At 52.3% G+C, this 23298-nt stretch overlaps 8 protein-coding genes across 8 annotated transcripts; 3 read left to right on the forward strand and 5 right to left on the reverse strand.

Moving 5' to 3' along the window:
* Positions 1–23: 23 nt before the first annotated feature.
* Positions 24–1928, forward strand: ASPBRDRAFT_174250 (U4/U6-U5 snRNP complex subunit PRP3; the record flags this gene model as incomplete). Its single annotated transcript, XM_067619772.1, has 2 exons — positions 24–477; positions 553–1928. Exons 1-2 carry the CDS (start codon positions 153–155, stop codon positions 1926–1928), a joined length of 1701 nt encoding a protein of 566 aa, XP_067480758.1. The 5' UTR covers positions 24–152.
* Positions 1929–2296: 368 nt separating this feature from the next.
* ASPBRDRAFT_28743 (RNA-binding snoRNP assembly protein NAF1) lies at positions 2297–4312 on the reverse strand (the record flags this gene model as incomplete). Its single annotated transcript, XM_067622552.1, has 1 exon — positions 2297–4312. The coding sequence occupies one exon, from the start codon at positions 4310–4312 to the stop codon at positions 2297–2299; it is 2016 nt and encodes a 671-aa protein (XP_067480759.1).
* Positions 4313–4586: 274 nt separating this feature from the next.
* Positions 4587–8560, forward strand: ASPBRDRAFT_28744 (dolichyl-P-Man:Man(6)GlcNAc(2)-PP-dolichol alpha-1,2-mannosyltransferase; the record flags this gene model as incomplete). Its single annotated transcript, XM_067622553.1, has 10 exons — positions 4587–4663; positions 4733–5405; positions 5459–6253; positions 6318–6577; positions 6600–6717; positions 6952–7255; positions 7315–7417; positions 7475–7527; positions 7595–7718; positions 7795–8560. The coding sequence occupies 10 exons, from the start codon at positions 4587–4589 to the stop codon at positions 8558–8560; spliced, it is 3273 nt and encodes a 1090-aa protein (XP_067480760.1).
* Positions 8561–8655: 95 nt separating this feature from the next.
* Positions 8656–10989, reverse strand: ASPBRDRAFT_41195 (exonuclease V). Its single transcript, XM_067624511.1, has 2 exons — positions 10555–10989; positions 8656–10473 (listed from the first exon to the last, which is right to left on the reverse strand). Exons 1-2 carry the CDS (start codon positions 10693–10695, stop codon positions 8890–8892), a joined length of 1725 nt encoding a protein of 574 aa, XP_067480761.1. The 5' UTR covers positions 10696–10989; the 3' UTR covers positions 8656–8889.
* Positions 10990–11259: 270 nt separating this feature from the next.
* On the reverse strand, positions 11260–12698 carry ASPBRDRAFT_41198 (Mpv17/PMP22 family protein). The gene is made up of 2 exons (XM_067624512.1): positions 11839–12698; positions 11260–11765 (listed from the first exon to the last, which is right to left on the reverse strand). The coding sequence occupies exons 1-2, from the start codon at positions 12357–12359 to the stop codon at positions 11363–11365; spliced, it is 924 nt and encodes a 307-aa protein (XP_067480762.1). The 5' UTR covers positions 12360–12698; the 3' UTR covers positions 11260–11362.
* Positions 12699–13236: 538 nt separating this feature from the next.
* Positions 13237–15161, reverse strand: ASPBRDRAFT_122418 (MFS transporter; the record flags this gene model as incomplete). The annotated part of the gene is made up of 3 exons (XM_067617512.1): positions 13237–14420; positions 14478–14732; positions 14789–15161. The coding sequence occupies 3 exons, from the start codon at positions 15159–15161 to the stop codon at positions 13237–13239; spliced, it is 1812 nt and encodes a 603-aa protein (XP_067480763.1).
* A 5436-nt stretch (positions 15162–20597) lies between these two features.
* Positions 20598–21190, reverse strand: hhtA (histone H3; the record flags this gene model as incomplete). The annotated part of the gene is made up of 3 exons (XM_067627110.1): positions 20598–20875; positions 20948–21055; positions 21166–21190. The coding sequence occupies 3 exons, from the start codon at positions 21188–21190 to the stop codon at positions 20598–20600; spliced, it is 411 nt and encodes a 136-aa protein (XP_067480764.1).
* A 489-nt stretch (positions 21191–21679) lies between these two features.
* Positions 21680–22825, forward strand: ASPBRDRAFT_64244 (histone H4). The gene is made up of 3 exons (XM_067628458.1): positions 21680–22030; positions 22136–22411; positions 22471–22825. Exons 1-3 carry the CDS (start codon positions 22021–22023, stop codon positions 22494–22496), a joined length of 312 nt encoding a protein of 103 aa, XP_067480765.1. The 5' UTR covers positions 21680–22020; the 3' UTR covers positions 22497–22825.
* The last annotated feature ends 473 nt before the right edge of the window (positions 22826–23298 follow it).

Here is a 23298-nt window from a genome sequence, read left to right on the forward strand (position 1 = left end):
TGTCTCGATTGTTGACGTCTTTTCGCGACCGGCCCCAGATTCTGCTTGTTTAGCTGGCCTTCTTCGACTCCTTCTCCCGATACCATCACTAGTCTGTCGGTCGCTCTGCTGATCTCCGTGGGTGAGTGGAGCAATCATCCGTCTCTCCGATCATGGCGGACATATCAGGCAACATGCTGAAGCGGCCTCACCCCGAGGACCAAGACAACAACACTCAGAAAAGACCTCGTTCCAATCATGGATCTCCAATGCCAGCCCAGGGGGCACCGGCCGCGGGCAAGGTTGATATCGAAAAGATGGTGGCCGAAGCAAGGGCAAAAGCAGAAGCTGTGCGTGCAAGACTTCAAGCGGCAAAGGGTATATCGCCAGCATTCACACCTACGCCGGCTGCATCAAGTGCCAGCCCTACGCCTCCTGCCGCCAGTCCAGCCATGTCGAGATTGGAACAGATGAAGGCTAGAGTGGCAGCAGCGACTAGTCGCGCCAACGCTGCTGCTCCGCAACGACCCGCTCCTACGCCGACTCCTCAACCTCCCCCATTCGAAGATGAAGATGATGGCTCGTCGCGAGCTCGAGGTGGTCTGGATGTCGGTCTTCACCCCGCTTTGCTCTCCGACACGCTCGACTTCCGGGGTGCGAAAGGGCGGCAGACTTCTCAATCCAAGAGCCGGCGTACAGAATCACCAGCTACCGCGGGGAGGCCAGATCGAGCCGGACTTGATCTATCGGGGCCGTCTATAGAAGAAATCAAAAACAACCCCTATTTTGATCCGAATCTCGGTCCGAAGGCAACAGTCGCAAAGCCCCGACAAACACGACAGCTCATTTTCAACCAGAAAGGCAAATATATACAGCAGGCTGCTGCTCTCCGTCGGCAGGCTCAGTTGGAGGCCATGAAGAAGCGGATTGCTGAAAGAGCACGGCAAGCGGGTATTGACGAAGATTTGGATGTTGAAAAGGCTTTCCTCGTGCCAGCCCCTCCCGCAATTGAATGGTGGGACGAAGGCCTCGTGAACGGCGAGGACTACTCGGGCATCGAAAACGAACAGAATCTCAAGATTGACACTTCTGACTCGATTATCACACAATACGTACAACACCCAGTCCTCCTCGATCCTCCGCAGGAAAAGCTACTACCGGCACAGAAGCCTATGTATCTTACGCCAAAGGAACAGGCGAAGATCCGCCGCCAGCGTCGAATGGCAGATCTGAAGGAACAACAAGCGAAGATCCGACTGGGTCTCGAACCAGCACCTCCACCGAAGGTCAAGAAGTCGAACCTGATGCGAGTCCTGGGTGAACAAGCCGTCAAAGATCCCACGGCCGTGGAGGCACGCGTAAACCGGGAAATCGCAGAGCGTCGTGAAAAGCACGAGGCTGCGAACGCGGAACGCAAGCTCACCAAAGAAGAGCGCCGAGAGAAGCTCGCCCGGCAACAGGAGGCCGATGCCGAGAAGGGTATCCAGATGACGGTTTATCGGATCGACAGCCTCGCCAACGGACGGAACCGCTTTAAAATCAGCAAGAATGCCGAACAGAACGCTCTTACAGGGGTCTGCGTCATGCACCCTCGCTTTAACCTCGTGATTGTCGAGGGAGGATCCCACTCAATCAACAACTACAGAAAGCTCATGTTGAATCGGATTGACTGGACCGAGAACGCAGGCCCGGGCGCGGTGCGCGAGGGCAACCGCGAGGCCCAAGCCTCCTGGCTAGCAGCTGAAGATGAGCAAACGGGCGATCTAAAAGACCTTAGTCACAATACCTGCGAGCTCGTCTGGGAGGGTCAGGTCAAAACGCGCGCATTCCGGAAATGGCTGGGGGCGCGAGTGTGTGAAACGGATTCCCAAGCTAAGGATGTCTTGGCCCGCGCGAAGCTGGAGAATTTCTGGGTTTTGGCGAAGAGTGCCAAGCAGAACGAGTCGTGAGCTCGATTACACAAGACATGGCATGGCATAGCAATACTATCACGCTTTCTAATTACAATTTACTCTTCTGTACCATAAACATAAACCCTGAAAGATTCTCCCCCACATCAAAGCCAGTTCGTATGTCTGTACACTGTACGCCGTGAATTCGACCAGAATAGAATTGGATAGTCTATGGGAAATTGAAGCGATAGTGCAAGATTAGATAGTATAACTTTTGAGTACCCATCCAGAAACGAATCACAAAAGACGATGCCCAGTCAGTAGCTCCAAAAATGCAACCAAACCCGGATAACTAGTAAACAAGCAAGCAAGACCGAAAACATATATAGCAAGATATATGGATCAATCAATCATAACATCACTAATCACGAACGAGGCGGCCCCTGGTTCTGGTTCTGGTTGTTACTTAGATGCCGCAAAAGATCCAACTGTGCTTTCACTTGATCGAAGTTCATCGTTGGTTGTTGAGGTTGCTGTTGCCCCGGTACTTGTTGCTGCTGCTGTTGTTGCTGTTGCTGCTGTTGCTGAAGGGCAGCCAGGAACAAGGGGTTGATGTGCACGTTAGCAGGAAGCTGCTGGTACGGGTTTGGTTGTTGATAGGCCTGCTGGAAGGGCATCTGGAAATTGAACGGGGCTGTTGGCATGGCACCTTGTCCGTATGCCTGGGGTTGTTGCGGCTGGAAAGCTGCGAAGGGAGGGAATTGCTGAGGGAGAGCGTATGCACCCTGCGAGTTTGTGGGGTACGCTGCTTGAGGGTAGGGGTGTGGTTGAGGTTGAGATTGAGACTGGTGAGAGGCCTGCGCTTGGGGCTGGTAGTATGATTGTTGTTGACGATCCTGATGATGGGGAGCCGAATCATGGGATGGACGGCCACCGCGGCCACCACCACCGCGACCTCCACGATCATATCCTCGACCACGACCCCGGCCGCCGCCACGGAAGCCGGAGTTGTTTCTGCTGGGGCCGGAGTGGCCGTCAGCTTCGACCGGGGCTTCTTGTTGGCGCATCATCTCGTGCAGGTTCTTGGGCCGAGCCAGCGGAGTGTAGCCGTCGTCAACGGGGTTGTCATCGTAGTTGAGTTCGCTTTGGCCGAGCTTAGAGGGTCCTGGGGGGTTCTTTCTGCCTCTTCCTGGGCCGTTGTCGTTTCGAGAGTCCTTCTTTTCCTGGCGCTTCTGCTTGAGCTTGCGCTTATATTCTGCTTCGGCTTCGTCGTCGGAGAACTCGACTTCGTCCTCGGCGATCTCTTCGTCGTGGAAGTTGGAGGCGTCGCTTCCCTTCATGCCCTTGAGGGGTTGAGTGAAGACGAATGTAGAGTGTTCCTCGACATAGAAGACGTTTGTGCCCTTGGACAGGCCACGCTCGGTGATGGCGGCCGCGGTCGGGTACCGAACGGCATACAGAGGGTTCTCAACCCGTCCGAGAGTCTCGGAGACCACACCGGCGACAGTGCGGTTCTCCAGACAGAGTAGGGAGCCGGCCTCAAGCACTTGGTATTCGCCGCTGGTGTTGGCAGTAATAAGAAGGGTGTTCTCGACGATCGCCTCCACCTGGCCCAGATGCACAATTTTCATCTCAGGTGTGATGGTAACCTCAGGGATGGGAGGAGCTTCCTCGGGCATTTCGTTCGCCGTTCTCAGATGGCCACCAGCTTTACCTTTTCCATCGCCTTCGTCGTCAGAGCCAAGTTCCGCCTGCATCAATATCCGTGCTTGTTCTTCGGGGCTCAGGATGGGGTAGTCTTCGTCGTCATCGTCGCTGTCATCGGAAGAGTCTGTCGAGGAGTCGTCGGATGAGGATTCGTAGGGAGAGGAATCAATTTCCCACTCGGGGTGCTCGTCATCTTCTTCTTCGTCCTGAGCAGCTTCTGCGCCATTAGTGGCAGATGCTTCCGCTGGTTGTTGGGCTTCCTGCTTCTCACTGGCATCCACATCCATAGCATCGGTAATGGGCTCCGCGTGAGTCTCCTCCGTCTTCTCGGGCTCACCCTGCGCGGATACAGATTGACTGGTAGAGACCGTACCATTCTGCTCGCCGGCTATGGTTGTGGTGTTCTGTGATACGGTGGGCTCAGATGCCTCTGGCTGCTGCAGATCTTTGACGTTGTCATTGACCAGGTTCAATCCCGGAATAGGTGGATGGACTTGAGCAGCGGCATCCGGCTCGCTGGTCGAATTCTGAGCGGCATCAACCTGGTCCTTCACAGCGCTACTGTCCGCAGGTGTCCCGACAGCCAAGGGTGTATTGTAAAAGTCGCTTCCATCGTCTGCTGGCGTCAACGCAATGGGTGGCGTATCGATGGTGCAGGGTCTCTTGACAGGAGGACCCTCGTTGGGGACTTCTGAAGAGCCCACAGGCTGAGCAAGTAACTGATTATCACTCATCTTGAAAGCTCCAAAGACCCAGGATGGACAGTCTCCCCAAAAACAAGCGGAAAAGTGGGATGGAGGAGTGATGAAACTGCGACGGGAACTTTTTTTCATTCTGGAGAAGCGGGTTGCCGTGGCGCCGCTTATCGATAAGCGGCGCTGCTCGCTTCTTCCGCCTTTGCGGGACTCATTCCGGAGTCTCTTTCCGACCGCGTTTTCGACAGCTTCAAGCACAAGTGGGATATAAGCAGGATTGATTCATCATCCGTGAATCATCCTAGAATCAAAAATGGCACCCGCTCGGAGGAAAGGCGAGGCTCCCTCAGGTTCGCAGGGGTCCGCGCCCACTCCACGCACCAAACAACGGTATGAATAGTTATCCCTCCAGCTGGCATCTTCTATCCGCAGTTGCTTATAAGTCGTGCTACTCCAAAGGCCGCCGCCGCCGCCCTTCTACCTACCATTGAACATTGCGCTCTACCTCTGCATCATCACCAATGTGCTTGCAGCCCTCTACGCACCGATTCAGGATTGTGATGAAGTCTTCAACTTCTGGGAACCGACACATTATCTCAACCATGGCTACGGGCTGCAGACGTGGGAGTACTCCCCGGTTTACTCGATCCGAAGCTGGCTGTATGTCTCTACACATGCTGTGGTGGGTAAAATCGGATCGTTTGCTCTCAGCAGCAAGTCTGCAGAGTTCTATGTGATCCGATGCTTTCTGGCGCTGGTTTGTGCTGCTTGCGAGACCCGTCTCTACTCCGCCATCTGTCGCACCTTGAGTCCGCGCATCGGCCTATTCTTTCTCATGGTCGTCGCATTCACCCCCGGCATGTTCCATGCGTCAACTGCCTTCCTACCCTCTAGCTTTACCATGTATATGTCGATGCTCGGTCTGACGGCGTTCTTGGACTGGCGAGATGGTCAGAAAACGGCGCAAGGAATCATGTGGTTCGGGCTCGGGGCGATTGTCGGCTGGCCGTTTGCTGGAGCTCTCATGATTCCTCTTCTATTGGAGGAGGTGATCATCGGCTTTTTGTCTTCAAATATGCGAGGGATCTTCTTGAGCGTTCTGGATGGTGCTCTGAGGTGTCTAGCGATTCTGGTATGGTTTTTCAGCTGGTCTTTCCCAGCTTGCGATGTAGCTAATTCTGGCAGGCTTTGGAGGTTGCCGTCGACTACGCTTTCCTGCGCAAACTTGTCCTTGTACCCTGGAACATCGTTGCATACAACGTCTTTGGCGGAGAGGGCAGAGGTCCCGATATCTTCGGGATCGAGCCTTGGACTTTCTACATCCGAAACTTGCTGCTCAACTTCAACATCTGGTTTGCGTTCGCCATGGCCGCTGCGCCGCTGCTGGCCCTACAGGCCCTTTTCCGCCCCAAGGCAACTAGTGTGCAGACTTTGCTGAGAACCGTGACTCTAATTACCCCGTTCTACATGTGGTTCGCCATTTTCACTGCTCAGCCGCATAAGGAAGAGAGGTTCATGTTCCCAGCGTATCCATTCCTTGCGCTCAACGCGTCCATCGCCTTCCACATGGTCCTGTCATTTGTTGGTTCCAGTAACCCGAAGGCGCCGGCTGGGAGCATGTTACCGAAGATCAAGCTGGCAGTGATCATGTCAATAATCCTGATGGCCCTCAATGCTGGCCTCCTGCGGATCGTCGGGATCATCAGCGCTTACAATGCTCCGTTGAAGGTATTCGAACCGTTGGAACAGCCCGGAGTAGCCCAACCAGGCGATACGGTGTGTTTTGGCAAGGAGTGGTACCGGTTCCCGTCATCCTTCTTCCTCCCCAACGACATGCGGGCCAAGTTTGTTCGCAGCGAATTCCGGGGACTGCTTCCGGGCGAGTTTCCCGAGGCTGCGGACTTCTCTGCGCTCTTTGAGGGGACGTCGCAGATTCCCACGGGCATGAACGATCGCAATGAAGAAGATCTCGGAAAATACGTAAGTTCTCGGTCTTTTCTTCCCCTCTCTCTCTCTCTCGCTCGCATGCTTATCATCTGAATAGACCGACCTCTCGCAATGTTCCTTCCTGGTAGACTCGGAATTCCCGAGCCGGAAGGCCACCGAGCTGGAGCCGGATTATATCCACGAGGACACGGAGTGGGAGCAGCTGTCATGTCATGGCTTCCTGGACGCGTCCCAGACGGGTCTGCTGGGGCGGTTGATCTGGACTCCGGATCTGCCAATGATCCCTGCACCTCTTCGGCGGAAATGGGGCGAGTACTGTCTGTTGCGGAGACGCGGCGACACCCTAACAAACGCAGCGTAGGTGGCTATGGAAACGTAGATGTCACGCTACTGTACATAGAGATCTCCCCCGGTTAGCCATGTTCGTATGGTGGATGCGCGCCTGCAGAAGAAGTCATGCTGAAGCCAACGCTCGAATGAGCTTGGCTGGCGGTGTGGTGGCCTTGCCCGATTGGGGAAAGATATCCTCGGACTGATAAGAGAGTTTCCAGGCAATGCAGGCGTCAATCAGCCCGGCTGGCGGTTTTATCTTCAACCCACCGCTTAGCTGGAGTTCAACCTCGCATCGCATTAACTCTTCTGGCAACCCACCCAGGACCATTCGTCATTGGTGTGCTTGCACCTCGCACATCATCTGCATAGCTGTGCCAATACTCTCTCGTACTTCGTAGTATATACCATATATATCATTCCAATTCCCCCCGGCATCCCGGGACTATCTCCGCCATGGTGGTAGCACAGACCGACTTTCAACCACCTTGAATTATTCTATCGTCATCATGTTTTCGACATCATTCCATTTTGGCCAGTCTCCCATCTACGATATCGCCCTGATCAGTGCGGTAACTAGTATCGGTGTCTGGCTTATCACCCGAGCTTTCCAGTGGTGGACGACATCATCCAAGCAAGGAGTCGCTCGCTCATCAACCCCAGATCTCGAGAAGAAGTCGGTCGCAGTTACCAGGAAACTGGGAGGTGAGCTACCTTCAGCAACTCCATAGACAAACCCAGATAGCTGATTTGAGGTAATGTAGAATGGACCCCATCGGACTTCAAACGGCCTCCAGCATCCCCATATCCCAACTGGGATGTACACACGACCAAGCCCATTCCCTATCGACCATTTCGTTATGGACCGTAAGTGATCCTGCCCAGCGCACATCTACAATCAGCCGGTGATCTGACCTTCCGCAGCAAGTATTTCGTCACGATGGGCCTGCGCAGCATGAAATGGGACGAATGGATTGGTGAGATCCTGACCTCGATCCCACTGCCTACACCTTTCACATACTGAGCCATATGCCATCTCACTAGAACTCGACAACCACTACCTCAAATTTCACGCCGACAAAGCCCGTCGCATCGCCGAACGTGGCGACAAATGCTGCAAAACTGCCCCCGAAGCATGGGACGCGGCCATCGAGCTCCTCGAAGAGCTGTAAGCACTGGACCATCTGACCACTCCCCTTCCCCCACCATACACCCACTAATCATCATCCCTAAAACACAAAAAGAACGTCCTACCTCCCCGAACGCTACCCAACCATGTTCCAAAAGACCCCCACAGGAATAACCAACCTCGTCACACACGAAACCTTCGACATAACACAGCGCCCGCTGCCCGAAGACCCCATGGCCATCGCCGCCCGCCTCATCCAAGACGACCTCGCCATCATGATCGAACGACCCGACGGAGAATACTACCTCTTGGCAGGAGCCGTTCTCCTCGCCGGTTTCTGGCGTCTCTCTGATAAATACGGCATGCGACTCTCGGAAATCCACACCTCCGGGTCAGTCCCGCAATACACGGAGAAACTCGAAAAGGGAATGATGAATTTCTTCCGTCGGCTGAAACCCGAAGACCCTGTTCTCCGGAACAATTACTTCATCCAAGTTGATGATAGCTTGCCCTGGTCGCATAGTATCGGCTCCGAAGACTCGGAGCATGTATCGTGGAGTACCGCGCAGAAGAACAAGGCGATTGAGAATCACTGGTTTCGGTCTGAGAGGCAGAGTCTGCGACGGTTGCCGAAGACGGGCGGTGTAGTGTTTACGATTCGCACGTACTTTGAACCGATTACGGGGATTGTCGAGGAGGAGTATGTGCCGGGAAGGTTGGCTTCTGCGGTGAGGAGTTGGGGCGATGATGTTGCTGTCTATAAGGGTCGGGAGAGGTATGGGGATGTGTTGCTGGAGTTTTTGGATAGGAAGCATCAGGAGCAGGTGGATCGGGGGTTGAGGGTGGAGTTGGAGGATGAGATGAGGAAGTACCCTTTGTGATTCTGTATATGTCGATGGGGTTGTTCGCTGTCTACTATCTGTCTTTCTGGTTCTTTGCCGATATCCTTGATAATTATTCATGAGCATCATATGAATGAACATTCAATCCTTATTAGTATTGTCTCTAACACTGTTGTATCCTGTATATGTAGTAGTATATCACTGCACCCACTAACCCATACATAACCCAACAATTGAACACCATAGCCTCTTTTCTAGTAATCTATCCACAACGCCAACCACGATTCCCAATCAAGCACACATGTATAGTATATACCCATCCAACAACCATCCTAGCTCAGTCCTTTCAATAACTGAATCCAACCCGATCAAACACCAACCTCTACTCCCCCCTCAATCTTACTCTTCCTCCCCGCTCTCCTATTCGCAAACAACCACTCCCTCTCCCTCCTCCACTCACACTCATCCCTAAACTCACAGATACGACACTTCCACGCCTCCATGACTTCCACACCGCGCGGATCCCTCTCCCCGCGCCACCAATGCATCTGATCCGTCACATACGACGACATAGACGTCGGATCAAACAGGAACGACCTACTCCCCAGAACCCGGGGCGGTTGGAGGTCTGCACTCGGTTTGGAGGAGAGATACCGCGCTGTGAGCAGCGGGGAAAGAATAGTGGGGTAGGAGTCTAGACTGCGGGGTTGAAATTCGGAGGGGATGGAGGGGGAGTAATGCGTTGCTGTTGCCGGGGACGGGAGGAAGGTGAGGCGGAGGTGGGATTTCATGAGCGTCCAGAGGGCGGACAGGGTGTTGTGGGTTGAGAGAATGGTGGTGGAGTCTTGGCTTGAGGATGGTTCGGAGTGTGATTCAGGTTGAGATTGAGATGAGTGGAGGTGACGCTGATGATGCTCGATGGCGTCTTGAGGGGTGGTGATATAGTCCGGGTCGAATTCATGGGAGGAGAGAGCGTCGAAGAATTGGTCGTTCAGGCCGCCTACTTCGTTGATGAAGGCGTCGGTGAAAGGACGGTTGGGGTCGAGACCGTACCGCGAGGCGAGAAGGTCGATGGTTACGTCGTCGCTGAGGACGAGCCGGTTGAGCATGTGGTAGTAGAGTTGGAGTTGGAGCAGAGTAGGTCGGAACGAGGAGCTCTTGACGGTTGGGGCGGAGCCGCTGCCGCGTGTCTTGACGTCGGTGAGGTAGATCCGGGGCAGATGAGGAAAACTATCGAATTCCTGGCTGCCGCTGGCCATGTCCACATCCATATCTGCCTTTGGGGGCGTATCATCCTGCCCATACACCTCCGACAGAAGCCTCCCACCTCCGGTCGGTGAGAGCAGGTAATCCGACAACGACATCTGATACTCAGGCAAGATAGCCCTCGACGCCTCGATATCAGCATAATACGTCGCAGCCGTGGCCTCCAGCTCCGGGTCAGGACAATCATAAGAAAGCTGATCGATCACACCCGTAACCAGCTCTCCATCAATCAAACCCCAAACCTCCAACTCCCGAGTGATCCCAAACTCCCGCAGCATGCGCAGGCCCTGGATGATATTCCAAATCCGCAAGGCCAGCGCATCCTCTTTAGTAGTGATATCCACAGGAACAGTAGTGTAGATCTCATCCTCCAGCGTCTTGTGTATATTACTCCCCAGCTTCATGGCCGGTGTCCTCCGCTTGCGCCCAAATTTGGTCAGCGTATACCAATACTGTAACTCACACCACGCCGGCGAGATCAGATCCGTGACTGAGAAGGCCTTATTCGGAGGGCGTCGGAACCGTTCCACAGGTGACCTTGTATCCACCTCAGCATTATCGTTATTGTTATTGTCGTTGCTGTTTAGATTATTGTTCTCCTTCTCTATCCGTTCCTGATGACGAGCTGCCTCGCGTTCGCGATCTCTCTCGCGCCCTTCTGTCGAATTCGGATGCTCAACTAAACGCTTCGAGGGAGTCCAACGTCAGCCAATCTATTCACAAACAAACTATAAACATCGCAAAATCAGAGGAAGAGGTGAAACTACCAGACGCGGCACGACCGTAGCCTGGAATCGCCGTTGATCTTGCGCCGCCACCACGCGGCCGATTCGTCCAATTCCGCTGCGGCCATGTAGGCTTCTCACGCCCCAGGACCCTAGGTACCCGACTGTCCGAGGGATCCGCATACTGGTCTTCAATGTCCCGAGTGACAGGCACGACCTGAGATAGAGGTGGATGCGAGTTTGCTGCTGCTACTTCTGCGGGGGCAGTCGTGGGAGTCGCGTGGCGATCCGGGGCGATCTTGGCGAGCAGGTCGGTCAGCAGCGCGTCTTCTTCCGGGGAGAAGTCGGAGCCGTAGTCAGTGGAGCCGCTGCTGTCGCTGTCATCGAACGCGCCGGGGATTACAGGAGATGCTGATGGAGGGCAGGACATGCCTGCAATGCGAGAGAAGGGATCATGCCGCGTGCGGTGGGAGATGACATTGGCACGGAAGAGCGAAGCAAGTCGGCGCAACGAGATCCAAAGTTCGGGTCTGGCGCTCGGATCCCTCACGTCATATGATGATCAGGCCATGATTATTATTATTATTATCATGATAAAGTCGAGTCTACTCTTTTCTTCTGTTATGTATTGCTGTGATGTTCCAATTGTTAACGAGAGTATCTCCGCTAATGATCTCTATTCAGGTATATCTATGTACTGCCCATCTAAACAGGTTGCCGGCTAATCCATAACCGAGAATGTCTATATCTATGTCAAGCCAAATCCGCCATACATCGCAGGGATATCAGAGTCAAACAGATCACACAAAGAGAAATAAAAAGAAAGAAAAGACCATCTGACAATGGTACCTCAAGCCTTCATAGCCACCGCACCAACACCAGCACCCACCTCCACCGACGCCGTCCTCTCCGCCTCGACCTCGCGCGCCGCCTTCTGGTTCAACCAGCTCAGATACGTCTGCCACCCAACAGCAATGACACCGGAAAAGATGCTCCGGAACTGAGGCGCCACATACATGAAGCTGAAAGCCGTAACCGCCGGCCACAGCTTCACACTATTCGAGATACTCGTCGGCAAAGCGACCTTGAGCCGCTCAAAGGTCTCCTCCAACGACTTGCCCGTCATCAACGACTGCAGGCCGAAGAAATAGGTATTGAACACGGGAGTGAACACCGCCTGCTGCACGCAGACCTTCGTAAGAATGGAGAGGAACTTGGACGAGAAGTTAAAGTTGTTGTGCAGGAACATGAACCTAATTATCGCCCCTCGAGTCAGCCATCATCACACAACATACACAACGACACACACACGAAGAGGGAACCCACCATTTATATGTCGGAATCGCACTCCCCACTCCCACCGTTAAATGTCGCACCGTCCTCCACGGATCATACCCTCCTCCCACTCCTCCGGCATTACTACTTCCTGCTGCTTCTACCTTCTGCTCACCCGTCTGCACCTCCCGGGATGAAGCATTATCCGGCGGAAACAACAACTGCGCGCCCAAATCACCACACAGATACACCACAATCGTACTGATCACTTGCGTCCGGTAGGGTCGTCTCTCCTGCACGCGCGCATACGCTCGCGCCACTCGTCCAACCGGGCCAGCCTGGATTCTCTGGATGAGTGCTCGCGATGCGGATACAGATCCGGGGGCGGCGGTGGTCGATGCGACCGGGCCGGGCACTGTGGGAGTCGGTTGTGGGTTGTTTGAGGGAGTGTGGTGTTTCTCAGGGTGAGGTTCTGCGTTGCGGGGTGTAGATGAGAGGTTTCTTCGTGGTGGTTGTCGTCGGAGGGACCGGAGTGGTTGTATTCGGCGGATGGCGAGGGTGTGGTGGTTCATTGTGGTAAGGGGTTGTGATGTCGTTGGGGAAGGATTAAGGGTGTAGAATATTTGCGATATGGAATGATATGTCCAGATGAGAGTGTGTCTGAGGGAGTTGTGATTGAGGGATTGTAGGCAAGTCGTGGATTGTCCTGCTGACGAACTTCCCCGATAGAATAAGTTAATGACTCGACGGGCGCAAGGTGATAGATAAGTAGTCAGTCCGGAAGCAGAGCAGCCACGTTTTTGCTGCGTTAGCCACCAGCCAGCGAGAAGTCCGATGAGACGTATCGATCAGAAGTAAACGTCAGGCACACATGGAAAGAAAAGGAAGAAATGTCAGGTTAAACGAATCGTCAACCTCTCACTGCCTTGGAGAAAAAAAAAATGCTTCGAAGGCTATCAGCGTCGGCAGCGCATAAGCCCGCGGTAGCCGAGGATCGGGGAGAGATTATCTCCCTCCGATCGGTCGGAGATAGCGATCGTCCCGGAATGACTTATCCGGGGAGGCTTAATCTTCTGTATCGCTTACAGCTTTAACAGACCAATAGCAGATTCATACTATAGTGTATATTGCAATTATCTCATTATATCACAGGTAGGGTTGTATGACCCCATATGCGTTCAGTAAAAAATCACCGCCATCTATCATGCTAATGCGAGCTGAAATGCCAAAGCAAACATCAAACTGGGTATATATCACCATGCAAGTCATCTAACAATTCACAGACTTTTTCTTCTTGCCATCATTCGCATCTCTGTTGACACAGTCCATATATCTGGAAGAGTCGAGGGTGTAGGTGTGGAGGAGAGTGTTAATAAGTACTAAAGATTATTCACGAGGTCGGTAGTAAACGTATGACTGAGTTTGGTCTCGGAGGAAGGAGACCTAGACTCATTCCTTGAAAGACTGGCGAGTGTGCACCCGGTCGATGTCGTAGGGATTGCCCTCGTAGAGCGACTGCTTGGCCGTCCGAACCGATGCCTTGCTCTGTGTTCGGTAGGCCTCAGGCATGTGCGCTTCAGTGCTAGAGTCGGAGTCGCCAGTCTCGACACCAAGGGCCGGGGCCTCGGTGCGGTCGAACTTCTCTTCCGTCTTGATTTCCTCCTCCTCAGGTTCAGGCTGCTTCGTAAGCTGCGCCAGCATCTTGCGCATGAAGGCGTCGGATTCCGCAGCGTACTTGCAACGGGTGCGGATAGCAGGGCCGTACTTGTAGAAGAGGAAGGGAAACGGCAAGCAGGCAAGGGCCAGGAAAGCCGGGACACAGGTGGCCCAGTGGATACCGAGGTTCTGGTACATGTAGGTGGTGAACAGTGGGAACACAGCACCGAAAATGGATCGCATGACCGAGTTGGCCGCCAGGACGGATGCGGCAAAGATCGTGTACGTATCAATCAGGTAAGAAAGATTGCTCAGGAACACCAAAACCAACCCAAAGCCGAATGGAGCACCAGCAGCGATACTGGCCATCCAGTGAACGGACGGAGCGTCAGTCCATGCGAACCAGAAAAGACCGATCGGTACGGCAAACGAGGCCACCATGCAGGGGGGCAAGCGGGCCTCTGGGGGTGCGAAGCCAGCGTGTGCTTCCTGTGCCCGGACATAACGCTTGTTATCCCAGATGTTGTAGGCGACGGCAGCAAGCATGCCAACCATGATACCCAAGAAAGGCAGACTGCCAACTCCCTGGTTCCAACCACGGTACTCCTCAAAGACGATCGGGTAGGCGTCAAACAACATATATAGGGTGCCGTAGACAATGGCAATGTATAGAGACAGCAGGAACACGATTGGCTCCCGGAACAACAAGATCCACGGACGGGACAGGGCGGTCTTGAATGCTTGCTTGATCGTCGTCTTGCCCTGGTCAATGTCTAGCTTGCTCCGGTACACCTTACCAGTGAGCTTGCTCAGTCTCTCGGCGCGGCGACGAAGAAGCACTGGCGCATAAGTCTCGGGAACGGTAAGAGAACCAACAATCCAGAGGAATCCAGAGAAGGCACCGAGGAAGCCCATCACCCATCTCCATCCCGCATTCATGCCCAGAAATCCGCCAATGATGGGGCCAAGGACGGGACCTTAAGTGTATATGTTAGCTGCGGGTGATAAGACTTGATCTCAGGAGTGGAGCCTACCAAGGAAGGGAGCGGCAGCGAACAAACTCGTGGCAATACCACGGTCCTTGGCAGAAAACATATCGGCAATGACACCTCCTGCATTAGTCATGGGAGACGACCCAAAGGAACCAGCGAAGAAGCGGAGGATAATCAAGGTCCATGTGTTTTGCGAGCCGGCACAGCCTGCGCTGAAGGCAGTAAGAGCCATGTACGTGAAGAAGAAGACGATCTGACGGCCAAACATCTCACTGAGAGGGGCCCACAGCAAAGGGCCTAGGACTCGTTAGTTGTATGCGAAGGGACCGTACACATTGATGGAGAAAACATACCAACTGCGAAACCAAGGACGAAAAGAGAGACACCGAGCGTTGCAACTTCAGTGCCAATTCCAAATTGCTCTTCAATTTCGATGACACCACCAGTGTATCCTGAGGAGACCAGGGCAACAGCCAGGGTTGCGAGGGCCATCACCATTGTGAAGGACCATTTCTTGACCGCGCTGAACTGCATCGGATTGCGAGGATCATTAGGAAGCCATGTTACCGCATAGGGATCTTCTTCCGTGCCAGAGCCAGGGTAATGGTGGTCGATGATCTCCTGGGTTACCACACCCTGGTCAGTGAGTAGACGCCAGAACGGAATTGTGCGACGTTCGGGCGCCTCAATTACTGAGGGCCCGCTGTCCCCCTTCTCGGTTGCCATATGGGAGGGCCGAAGTTTGCTTGCGATATGAGGGGGGATGAGCACGAGTGATGGCGAAATGGTTGCGGTGTTTCAGTAAACAAGCGGGAGAGCCGAGGTAGGATTGGATGTCGAAGAAGATGTTGTCGTAAGATGCTGGTCTGTATATAGTAGGGGGATAGACTCAAACGGCCGTAGACGTCAGATCGAGATAAACCAGGCTGATCACCGTGACCCTAAAACAAGGTTGCAAAAGTCCCCTCCGTAGGGACGATCGATGATGGACCCCTGGGTTTTATATACAGACCAAATGGGGTCCACGAAATTTCTGTTTCTTCCCACCACCATCGAGCGCCAAGCGGCGTCACTTACGACTTACGACTAATCGTTTGCATTTAGCCTCGGGATCAACACCGGTTTTAATCAAGGCGGACGGAGACGAGTTGCGCAAAAGGCCCTTCGGGCTTCGACCCAGGGAAGCACAGCCCACCCGAGACGGAAAAAGGGGCCATGCAGCCGATGTCTGTACATTAGACCGGACTTATGCACCGCATTAGCTCGAGGTGCCACCGGTGGAGGCCATGGTGAGGGCTTCGAGATTGCATTCGGGCTCGGCTGAGGTGGGCCGAACCAGCCCAGGCGGCTGAGGATCCATGGGCCAATCTGCGGACCTCGTGGCAGGAGGAGTCATTTGGGAGTTGGGATGATTTCTTCTCGCAATCTCGTTTCCTGATTAGTTTCAGTTCCGATGGTGGGGCGTCTCCGTTGGGTAGGAAGTTTCTCGAGCTGTCTTTGGAACTTACCGAGGTACAAAAAAGATAAACGATATCACTAAAAGGCGCCCTTCCAGGACTTCTTGTTACGGGCCACGCAGCATAATAGGACTCGCTGCAATGAAGACTGACAGCTATGAGCCCATACCCGATCGTAGGCCAGATTGAGTTCCGGTAAAAACTGCCGAGCAAGAGTTATTCGAAGTCTGACAGAGGAAAAGAAACCCCATTGTTGGAGCTGCAGGATGCCGATCACCAATATTGGTGGCGGTTGATTTCTTCATGTCTCTTCTTTGCTCTCTCTCTCTCTCACCGCCCACACAAACAAACAAAAAGTTGACAAGCAAAGATTTTATGCACAGTCGCATATCGATCCTTTTTGCGGTTAGCGTGGCTTCTAGAAGGCAGGTGATCCATGGGTCACTAAGCCTGCTCGGGGCTAGTGGACCACTCCCTGCCTGAATTGGAAGGCAGGCAAGCCCAGCTGGCGGAGGGATTCCGACGGCATAATTCCAGCGATGCAGCAGTCATCTGCACAGCGTCAAGGCATCCGCTCATTTGGGTGATACATCCGGCGTCGTCTGATTCCAGGGTCATTCGTGGACCGTGTGATTGTCTAGGTGTCTGTGTGTGACAGACTAGACTAGGCACCAGCTAGTCTGCTGGTCGACATTAGTTAATTACTATCGTCCTACTAATCGTAGCGCTGATATTGACTCCTGAGAGGCCGAGACAGGAGTCACAACGATTCCTTGCTAATATGGACTCGACCGTTTCAAACTTGCATGGCTTCTCCATCCTTCTACATGGAGTACTGACACCGTGACCAGATCCATATTGGCACAATTCACTGCAATATCTTGATCTGGAAACCAAGTTAGTCCATGTTGCTGGTCACTCAATCAAGGTCAAAGGTTCATATCAAGAAGTCTGCCGAGGTTGCGATCTGTCGGCCATCCCGTTGACCCACTCCCCTTAAGGTTTGCTTGGAGGAGCTGATGAATCTTGTCTCAGCGTAATGCGAGTCATTCAGTAAAGATTACTAATGCCTGGCATGAATTAGTAACTAAATGAGACCGATAAACTACTGAGAACAATTGATTCAGATTCATGGGTCGTATGCGCACCTGCAGACTGGATATTAGAGTATGATATGGATGAATCTGCAGCCGGTTGCAACTGCTCTTGAAATTGGGTTGCATTGACCGATATTTGATCCTCCATGCTCGTGCGATGGGATACGAGGCGGGACATGGCGACAACCCCAACAACGGGCTAATCCAGGCTCCGATCGCGCACGCCGTGCGTGATTATGATGTATCCAACTTCGGGCACACGCGCTTGCAATCTATCCATGCTATGGTCTTGTTGCTTTTTTAGGCAGCCTGGTTACAGACGCGGTCTGTGCCACGAATGAAACTCCGTCCTAGATCTCTCTCTGCGATATGTACTTCTCTTGTTGGGCCTATCGTAGAATTTATCGGGTATCTGCATCGCTTGTTGGACCAGCAGAGATGCATTCTCTTGGATAACACGATATCATTGGCTTCGAGCGATGAAGTCGGTTGTAGACGATCACTAGCTTAGCGTGATTTCAAAGTTTGGGTTATCCGATTGCGCGTCGGCCGTAGCCGGTGATATCTCGATACGGGAAGTTATTCGAGCTGCTCAGCTGAAGTGTTTGATCGATCCGGCTAAAATCAAGTCACCGCAACTTTACCATGAATCATGGCAAGAACAACGATGCTGATCCAACAGAATATGTCGATCATCGATGTCAGACCAATTGCACTTCCCAAACGAGCTATGAACAGTCATTTTATTCCGAGCCGAGCTTGGGGATCCCCAGCACATATTACATACCTGATTCATAGTCTCCTCGACATGTTCCGAATACAAGAATTGTCGCGATATCGATCTAGCATTGAGCGTGCTGGTTTACCTACAGATGAGCATATTGTGTGAGGAACAACATCGAGCAGTCAACTTTGGCTCCTTGCCAATGCAGGACAGAGAATATACCTAGAATATCAGTGTGCTGTGTCCAAGATGATGGTGTGATTTGCCCGCCCCAAATAATGCTCGTGGTCAAGACTATCAACGTTCGCGTTGATCAAAGAGAGCATCGCCGGATAAGCAGCGCGCGTAACGCAAGGGGAATATTACCCCGGATCCAGCACAACACAGTATGTGCTATGTTAGGTTTTCCGAGATCCCTCCACTCGCGAGATTTTTATCAATGCCTTGAGATATTGGCCGGGCAGACTTAACGGCATTGTGAGATGATGTAGCGCAGTATTCATTGTAGAATGGATGAAAAATTAGTCTGTCTGTTATCGAGCTGACTGTAGTTCCTGTTGAGTGACGTGATCTGACGCCTGTTGTATATATTTCCGCGTCAGGCTCGATAAGAGCATGGAGGATCCGAACCGTGACTCGGAGCTCTTGAGCTTTCACTGATTATCACTACTATAATGACACGACGAAGAACTGTCAATATTAAAATTTTTCTCTAGGAATCGCCGTACATGAATAAGCTATTTCCCGTACTATCGCCAACCTCCATACTCATTCATTGCCTACGATGCGGGATAAGTCCGTCCCCGCCGCCCCGCCCGATATGCGTCTGAGCAAACGTCATGGTCATTCATGTAAAACTACTACATATTCGCACACTACTGATCATGACTCTAGGAAGAGAGAGGAAGAAATGAGTGTTACCATATTCTAACAACTAGCTCTATACTATCGAGATAAGAAGTCTATCCTAATCCATCTACAATAGCACATCCACTGACTATATCCTATCCTTGCACGACTAGACACTCCAAAAAGGGCCGCGTCGAGCACATAGAACATCCAGTATTCTCCGATAATTCGCATACGTCCAACATAAGTTATGCCCGTTCCAACATACCCATCCCATCACTAGTATAGTTACTCTCCCATGGTACCAAAGACACTTGTGTGGAATAGCCAGTCAACGAATCTGCAGGTAAACGGGATGCCGCGACCCGGCGGCCCGGGTTCAACTTACCTGTCCGCTGACCTTCCAATTATATTCTCCGAAGATCATCTTATTCTTGTCGCCTGAAGCTTCAGAGTGAAATTTATCGCCTCATATACTTGATATATCATTCGCTTCATTGCTGTTCGAGAATTCTGTGGCTATCATCGCGCCGTAATGAGGGAATACTTACACAGGAGTAGTCATCGCATCGGTCGACGGGATTTGATGGCTGTGGTGGCAAATCGGCGACTTTGGCCATGTGTTGAGTGCCTCAGCGTATGCAGAATATCCAAGAGAGTTCACTACGTGTTCCGTCGAGCAAAGATAACCATCTATAGAGAATTCTACTGTTCTACATTCTGCCGGCTCGCATTTAGGAAAGGATACCTTAGGACAGTAATGCAAAGACTACGCGGGTTATTCCGTAAGAAGAAACCCCATGAGAGATTCGCCATGGTACTCCGTAGAGCCGACTGGACAGAGGGAAGACTACCTACGTCGGTTCTGCAAGACAGCTGCAGATACCCGACACGATTCCCCTGAACTGCGAGGATTTCTCAGTCCCTCTATGTTTGAAACATGGAATGTCTTCGTCGGCGTATAACGTAGGCCGGCCACTGCCCCTTCAAACTGCTTAAAATAGACGCGAAACCTCCGCGTCGCGACAATATGTAGAGAAACCATTCCATATGCAAGTAATGTCATAATTCATTATCCGTTATTTATCCAGACTAGGCACACAAAAAAATTACATTACAACTGGATCTTCCTTAACACAATCCACTGCTAGAATCCCCCAGTAGATACCCAGATACCGACTGACTGACTGACCCCTTACGGTGGCGAACCGGGGACTCGCAGGCAGATTCGGTTGTGAACCAAATGCCACATCACCCAGCCATTCTTGCTGTCGTCATCCAGTTTTGGCTCAATAGGTTGTGGCTAGCCATGGGAATTGATCGCCTAATAGTATTGCAGACAATCTGGGACCTTTTTATTGCAACATTATGATAAGGAGTATAGATAAATCGACTTGAGAAGTAACGAAAACGGCGGTAAAGGCCAATGCATCCGTCGCCGACGTTACATTGCTAGAGGCACCTCACGGTCGCAGATGGGCAGACATTAACCGCTTCGTAGAACGGAAAGATTTGGCGATTATGTCGATCGAGTAGGTCTCTACTTCCTACTGCCTAGTACGTCTTCAGCTTCAACATCCTTGCAGGTAGATCTGCAGTAGGACTGCAGTCGACCGGGACAGCGTACAGTTAGTTACCTGCTCCGGAGGAGAGGCAACAACGGGCTGCGACCGTGCCACTACTAATCCTACGCGTCTACGGTGTACAACATCGCGATCTCAAACCGGGTTGGATTGTTTCATAGATACTGCATTTCGCGTCTATGCCATCCGGTGGCGCTCCCGAAGGAAGTCACGTCGAATAAAAGCTTTCTTTAATGTACATATTCGGATGCATCCCCATGATCAATTCCACCCAGCCGCTGAATCGGCAGCTACTATTTATTGCGCAGCAAGAAATAACGAAAACCCAGTGCCGAGACCCATTGAAATTCGCAAACCCATCATGTATCGCCAGTAGTCATGAAAATTAATGAAAAAGAAACCCCGTTATCGCCATCCCAACCAGAAAAAGAATCGACTCATTAGAAGTAAATCTAAGAGCGCTCACCACGGAGACGGCGGGCAAGCTGGATGTCCTTGGACTGGATGGTGACACGCTTGGCGTGGATGGCGCACAAGTTGGTGTCCTCAAAGAGGGAGACGAGGTAAGCCTCAACGGACTCCTGAAGAGCACCGATGGCGGAAGACTGGAAGCGGAGGTCCGACTTGAAGTCCTGAGCAATTTCACGGACAAGACGCTGGAAGGGCAGCTTGCGGATCAGGAGCTCAGTGCTCTTCTGGTAACGACGGATTTCACGCAGAGCGACGGTACCTTTGGTGGACTGTTAGTTGACTGTATTCAACAGGCAGTTTGCCACTTTGGGCGATGGAAGTGTATACATACCGGGCTTGTAACGGTGAGGCTTCTTGACACCTCCGGTGGAGGGAGCGGCCTTGCGGGCAGCCTTGGAGGCGAGCTGCTTACGGGGAGCCTTGCCACCAGTGGACTTACCTATATTGAGATGAGAGTTAGTGATGATGTTTCTTCAGGTGAGACACGGGTGTCGCGACCATGACGCTGTCCAACGACAACAATAGAAAGGACAGTGAGGTGTCACTTACGGGCAGTCTGCTTAGTGCGGGCCATCTTAGTGGATTAAGTTTGATGGATTTAGTTGTTTTGGAGATGGAAAGATGACGTTGAGGATGAAAGATTGATGGAGGTTGATAGATAAGGGTGGACGGGATGAGGAGATGGAAGAAGGATGGAGGAGGCGGGTGGGGGGAGGTATTTGTAGTAAGCGAAAGGGTGGGTGGTGATCTGGGTTTGCCAGCAAAGGGAGGGGGCCTTAGCGTGCCGTTCCTTTGATCGAAAAAGTGTTCGGAAAGCAGCACACCATAAGCCGTGATTTCGGGGCTCACTTTTGGCTGGGAAAATCAAAAAGTGCCCAAAGGCGGTCGGCCACTTTCTGCCGGCTCGGAGCGCTAAGCGAGCGCCCTAGTGTCCGCCAGCCAATAGGAGATCAGGATCACGGATCTAGAAGCTGCCCCTGCCTCACCTTGATCCCAACCTCAGGCCCGGAATGTGATCCTATCAACCTGTTGCAGAGGCTCATGGCCATCGACAGGAATGTCTCTGACACTCTTTGACTGCTGATCTGGGTTGTTGGGAGCATTCCTGTGGGAATCAGTATCATCCCAGCGGAATCATCCCTGCCCGGTCACGTTGCCGCCAGATCAAGTCCGCCGGCCGGGATCCTGTGCTCTGATTGGTCGATCCGCGCTCTAGCGTGTGATTCCAACGCCCTCCCCGCGGCGCGCCTTCTGCTATACAAATATCTCCCGTCCCATGGATGCTCTCTGTCCTCTTCCCTTTACATCCATCTTCAGTCTAAATCATCTAACTCATCTCCACCACCTTCACCCTCAACTCTAATTCAACTTTATTTCCGTTTAATTCTTTAGACAACCTTCACAATGACTGGCCGTAAGTTCTATCATTGCCCATCTTGGATTGGATATGATCTCAATCGATCATCCATTGTTGTCTACTACGCGACCGACAGTGACTGACTTTACGCGTCTTCAACAGGTGGAAAGGGTGGAAAGGGTCTCGGCAAGGGTGGCGCCAAGCGTCACCGCAAGATCTTGCGTGACAACATCCAGGGTATCACCAAGCCCGCTATCCGTCGTCTCGCTCGTCGTGGTGGTGTCAAGCGTATCTCTGCCATGATCTACGAGGAGACCCGTGGTGTCCTCAAGACCTTCCTTGAGGGTGTCATCCGTGACGCTGTCACCTACACTGAGCACGCCAAGCGCAAGACTGTCACCTCCCTCGACGTCGTCTACGCTCTTAAGAGACAGGGCCGTAAGTACTATCTGTTCTGGATCTTGTGTCCAACGCGTCTCTAACATGCATCTCCTCAGGTACCCTCTACGGTTTCGGTGGTTAAATACCCTTTTTCTTTTCCTGCTTGTTTCTTTTTAGCCATCCTGCGCGGTCGGCGCGTCAGTTGTCCTTCCGCAGCAGTGACGCGACGGGTTGCTTTTTCGGGTTGGTTCATGGTATGACTGGGACGTTGGGGTGTTCTTGATCTTTTCATTACAAGTATCATGGGTCTGGGTTTGCTTTGTCGTATTTTATTTACTATTACGCGTCCACTACTGGTCTGCTGGTGGTCGTGGTTGAATTTCTGTATCATAGCGGCCTTTTACGCTTCGGCTGGTGCCATAGGCTAAAGAGGATCGCGCGGCCTTGACGCGATCCGATATGAATACGAACGGTCGAAAATGATCACATCTCTCCATTGTATGTTTGTAGCTTTTCGTTGTTTTCGTTCGCGTAGCCTGGATGTTGTTTTGTGTGGGTGTCGCGACTTCTAGGTTGTGTCTACCTGGAGAAGGCCGTCGCGGTCGACCGTGTAGGCGGTTTGTACGTCTGTTCGTCGTATACGACCACGTCCTTTGATAGTATGGAAATTGAAGATGCTATGTCTTGGTCGACTGAATTTGCGTCAATTCTATGTTAACTTGTGCGTTTCGCTTGTTGTGTATAGAGTAGGTCTACGCGCTACGCGTTCTCCGGCAGTTTCGCTATTGTTTGATGCCTTAGGCAGTAGTAGCAGCATCATCATCGAAGCTAATATCAGCGATTTGAGAGCAGTAAACGGTGCTTATATGGACTATGTAGTCGATATCTGTCTTCATTATTCGTCGATCGTGTTGTTTGAGCTGTTTCGAGGTATATATTTATGG

Source organism: Aspergillus brasiliensis, assembly GCF_001889945.1.
Source record: "Aspergillus brasiliensis CBS 101740 unplaced genomic scaffold ASPBRscaffold_4, whole genome shotgun sequence".
In the NCBI taxonomy this organism is placed as follows: Eukaryota; Fungi; Ascomycota; class Eurotiomycetes; order Eurotiales; family Aspergillaceae; genus Aspergillus; species Aspergillus brasiliensis.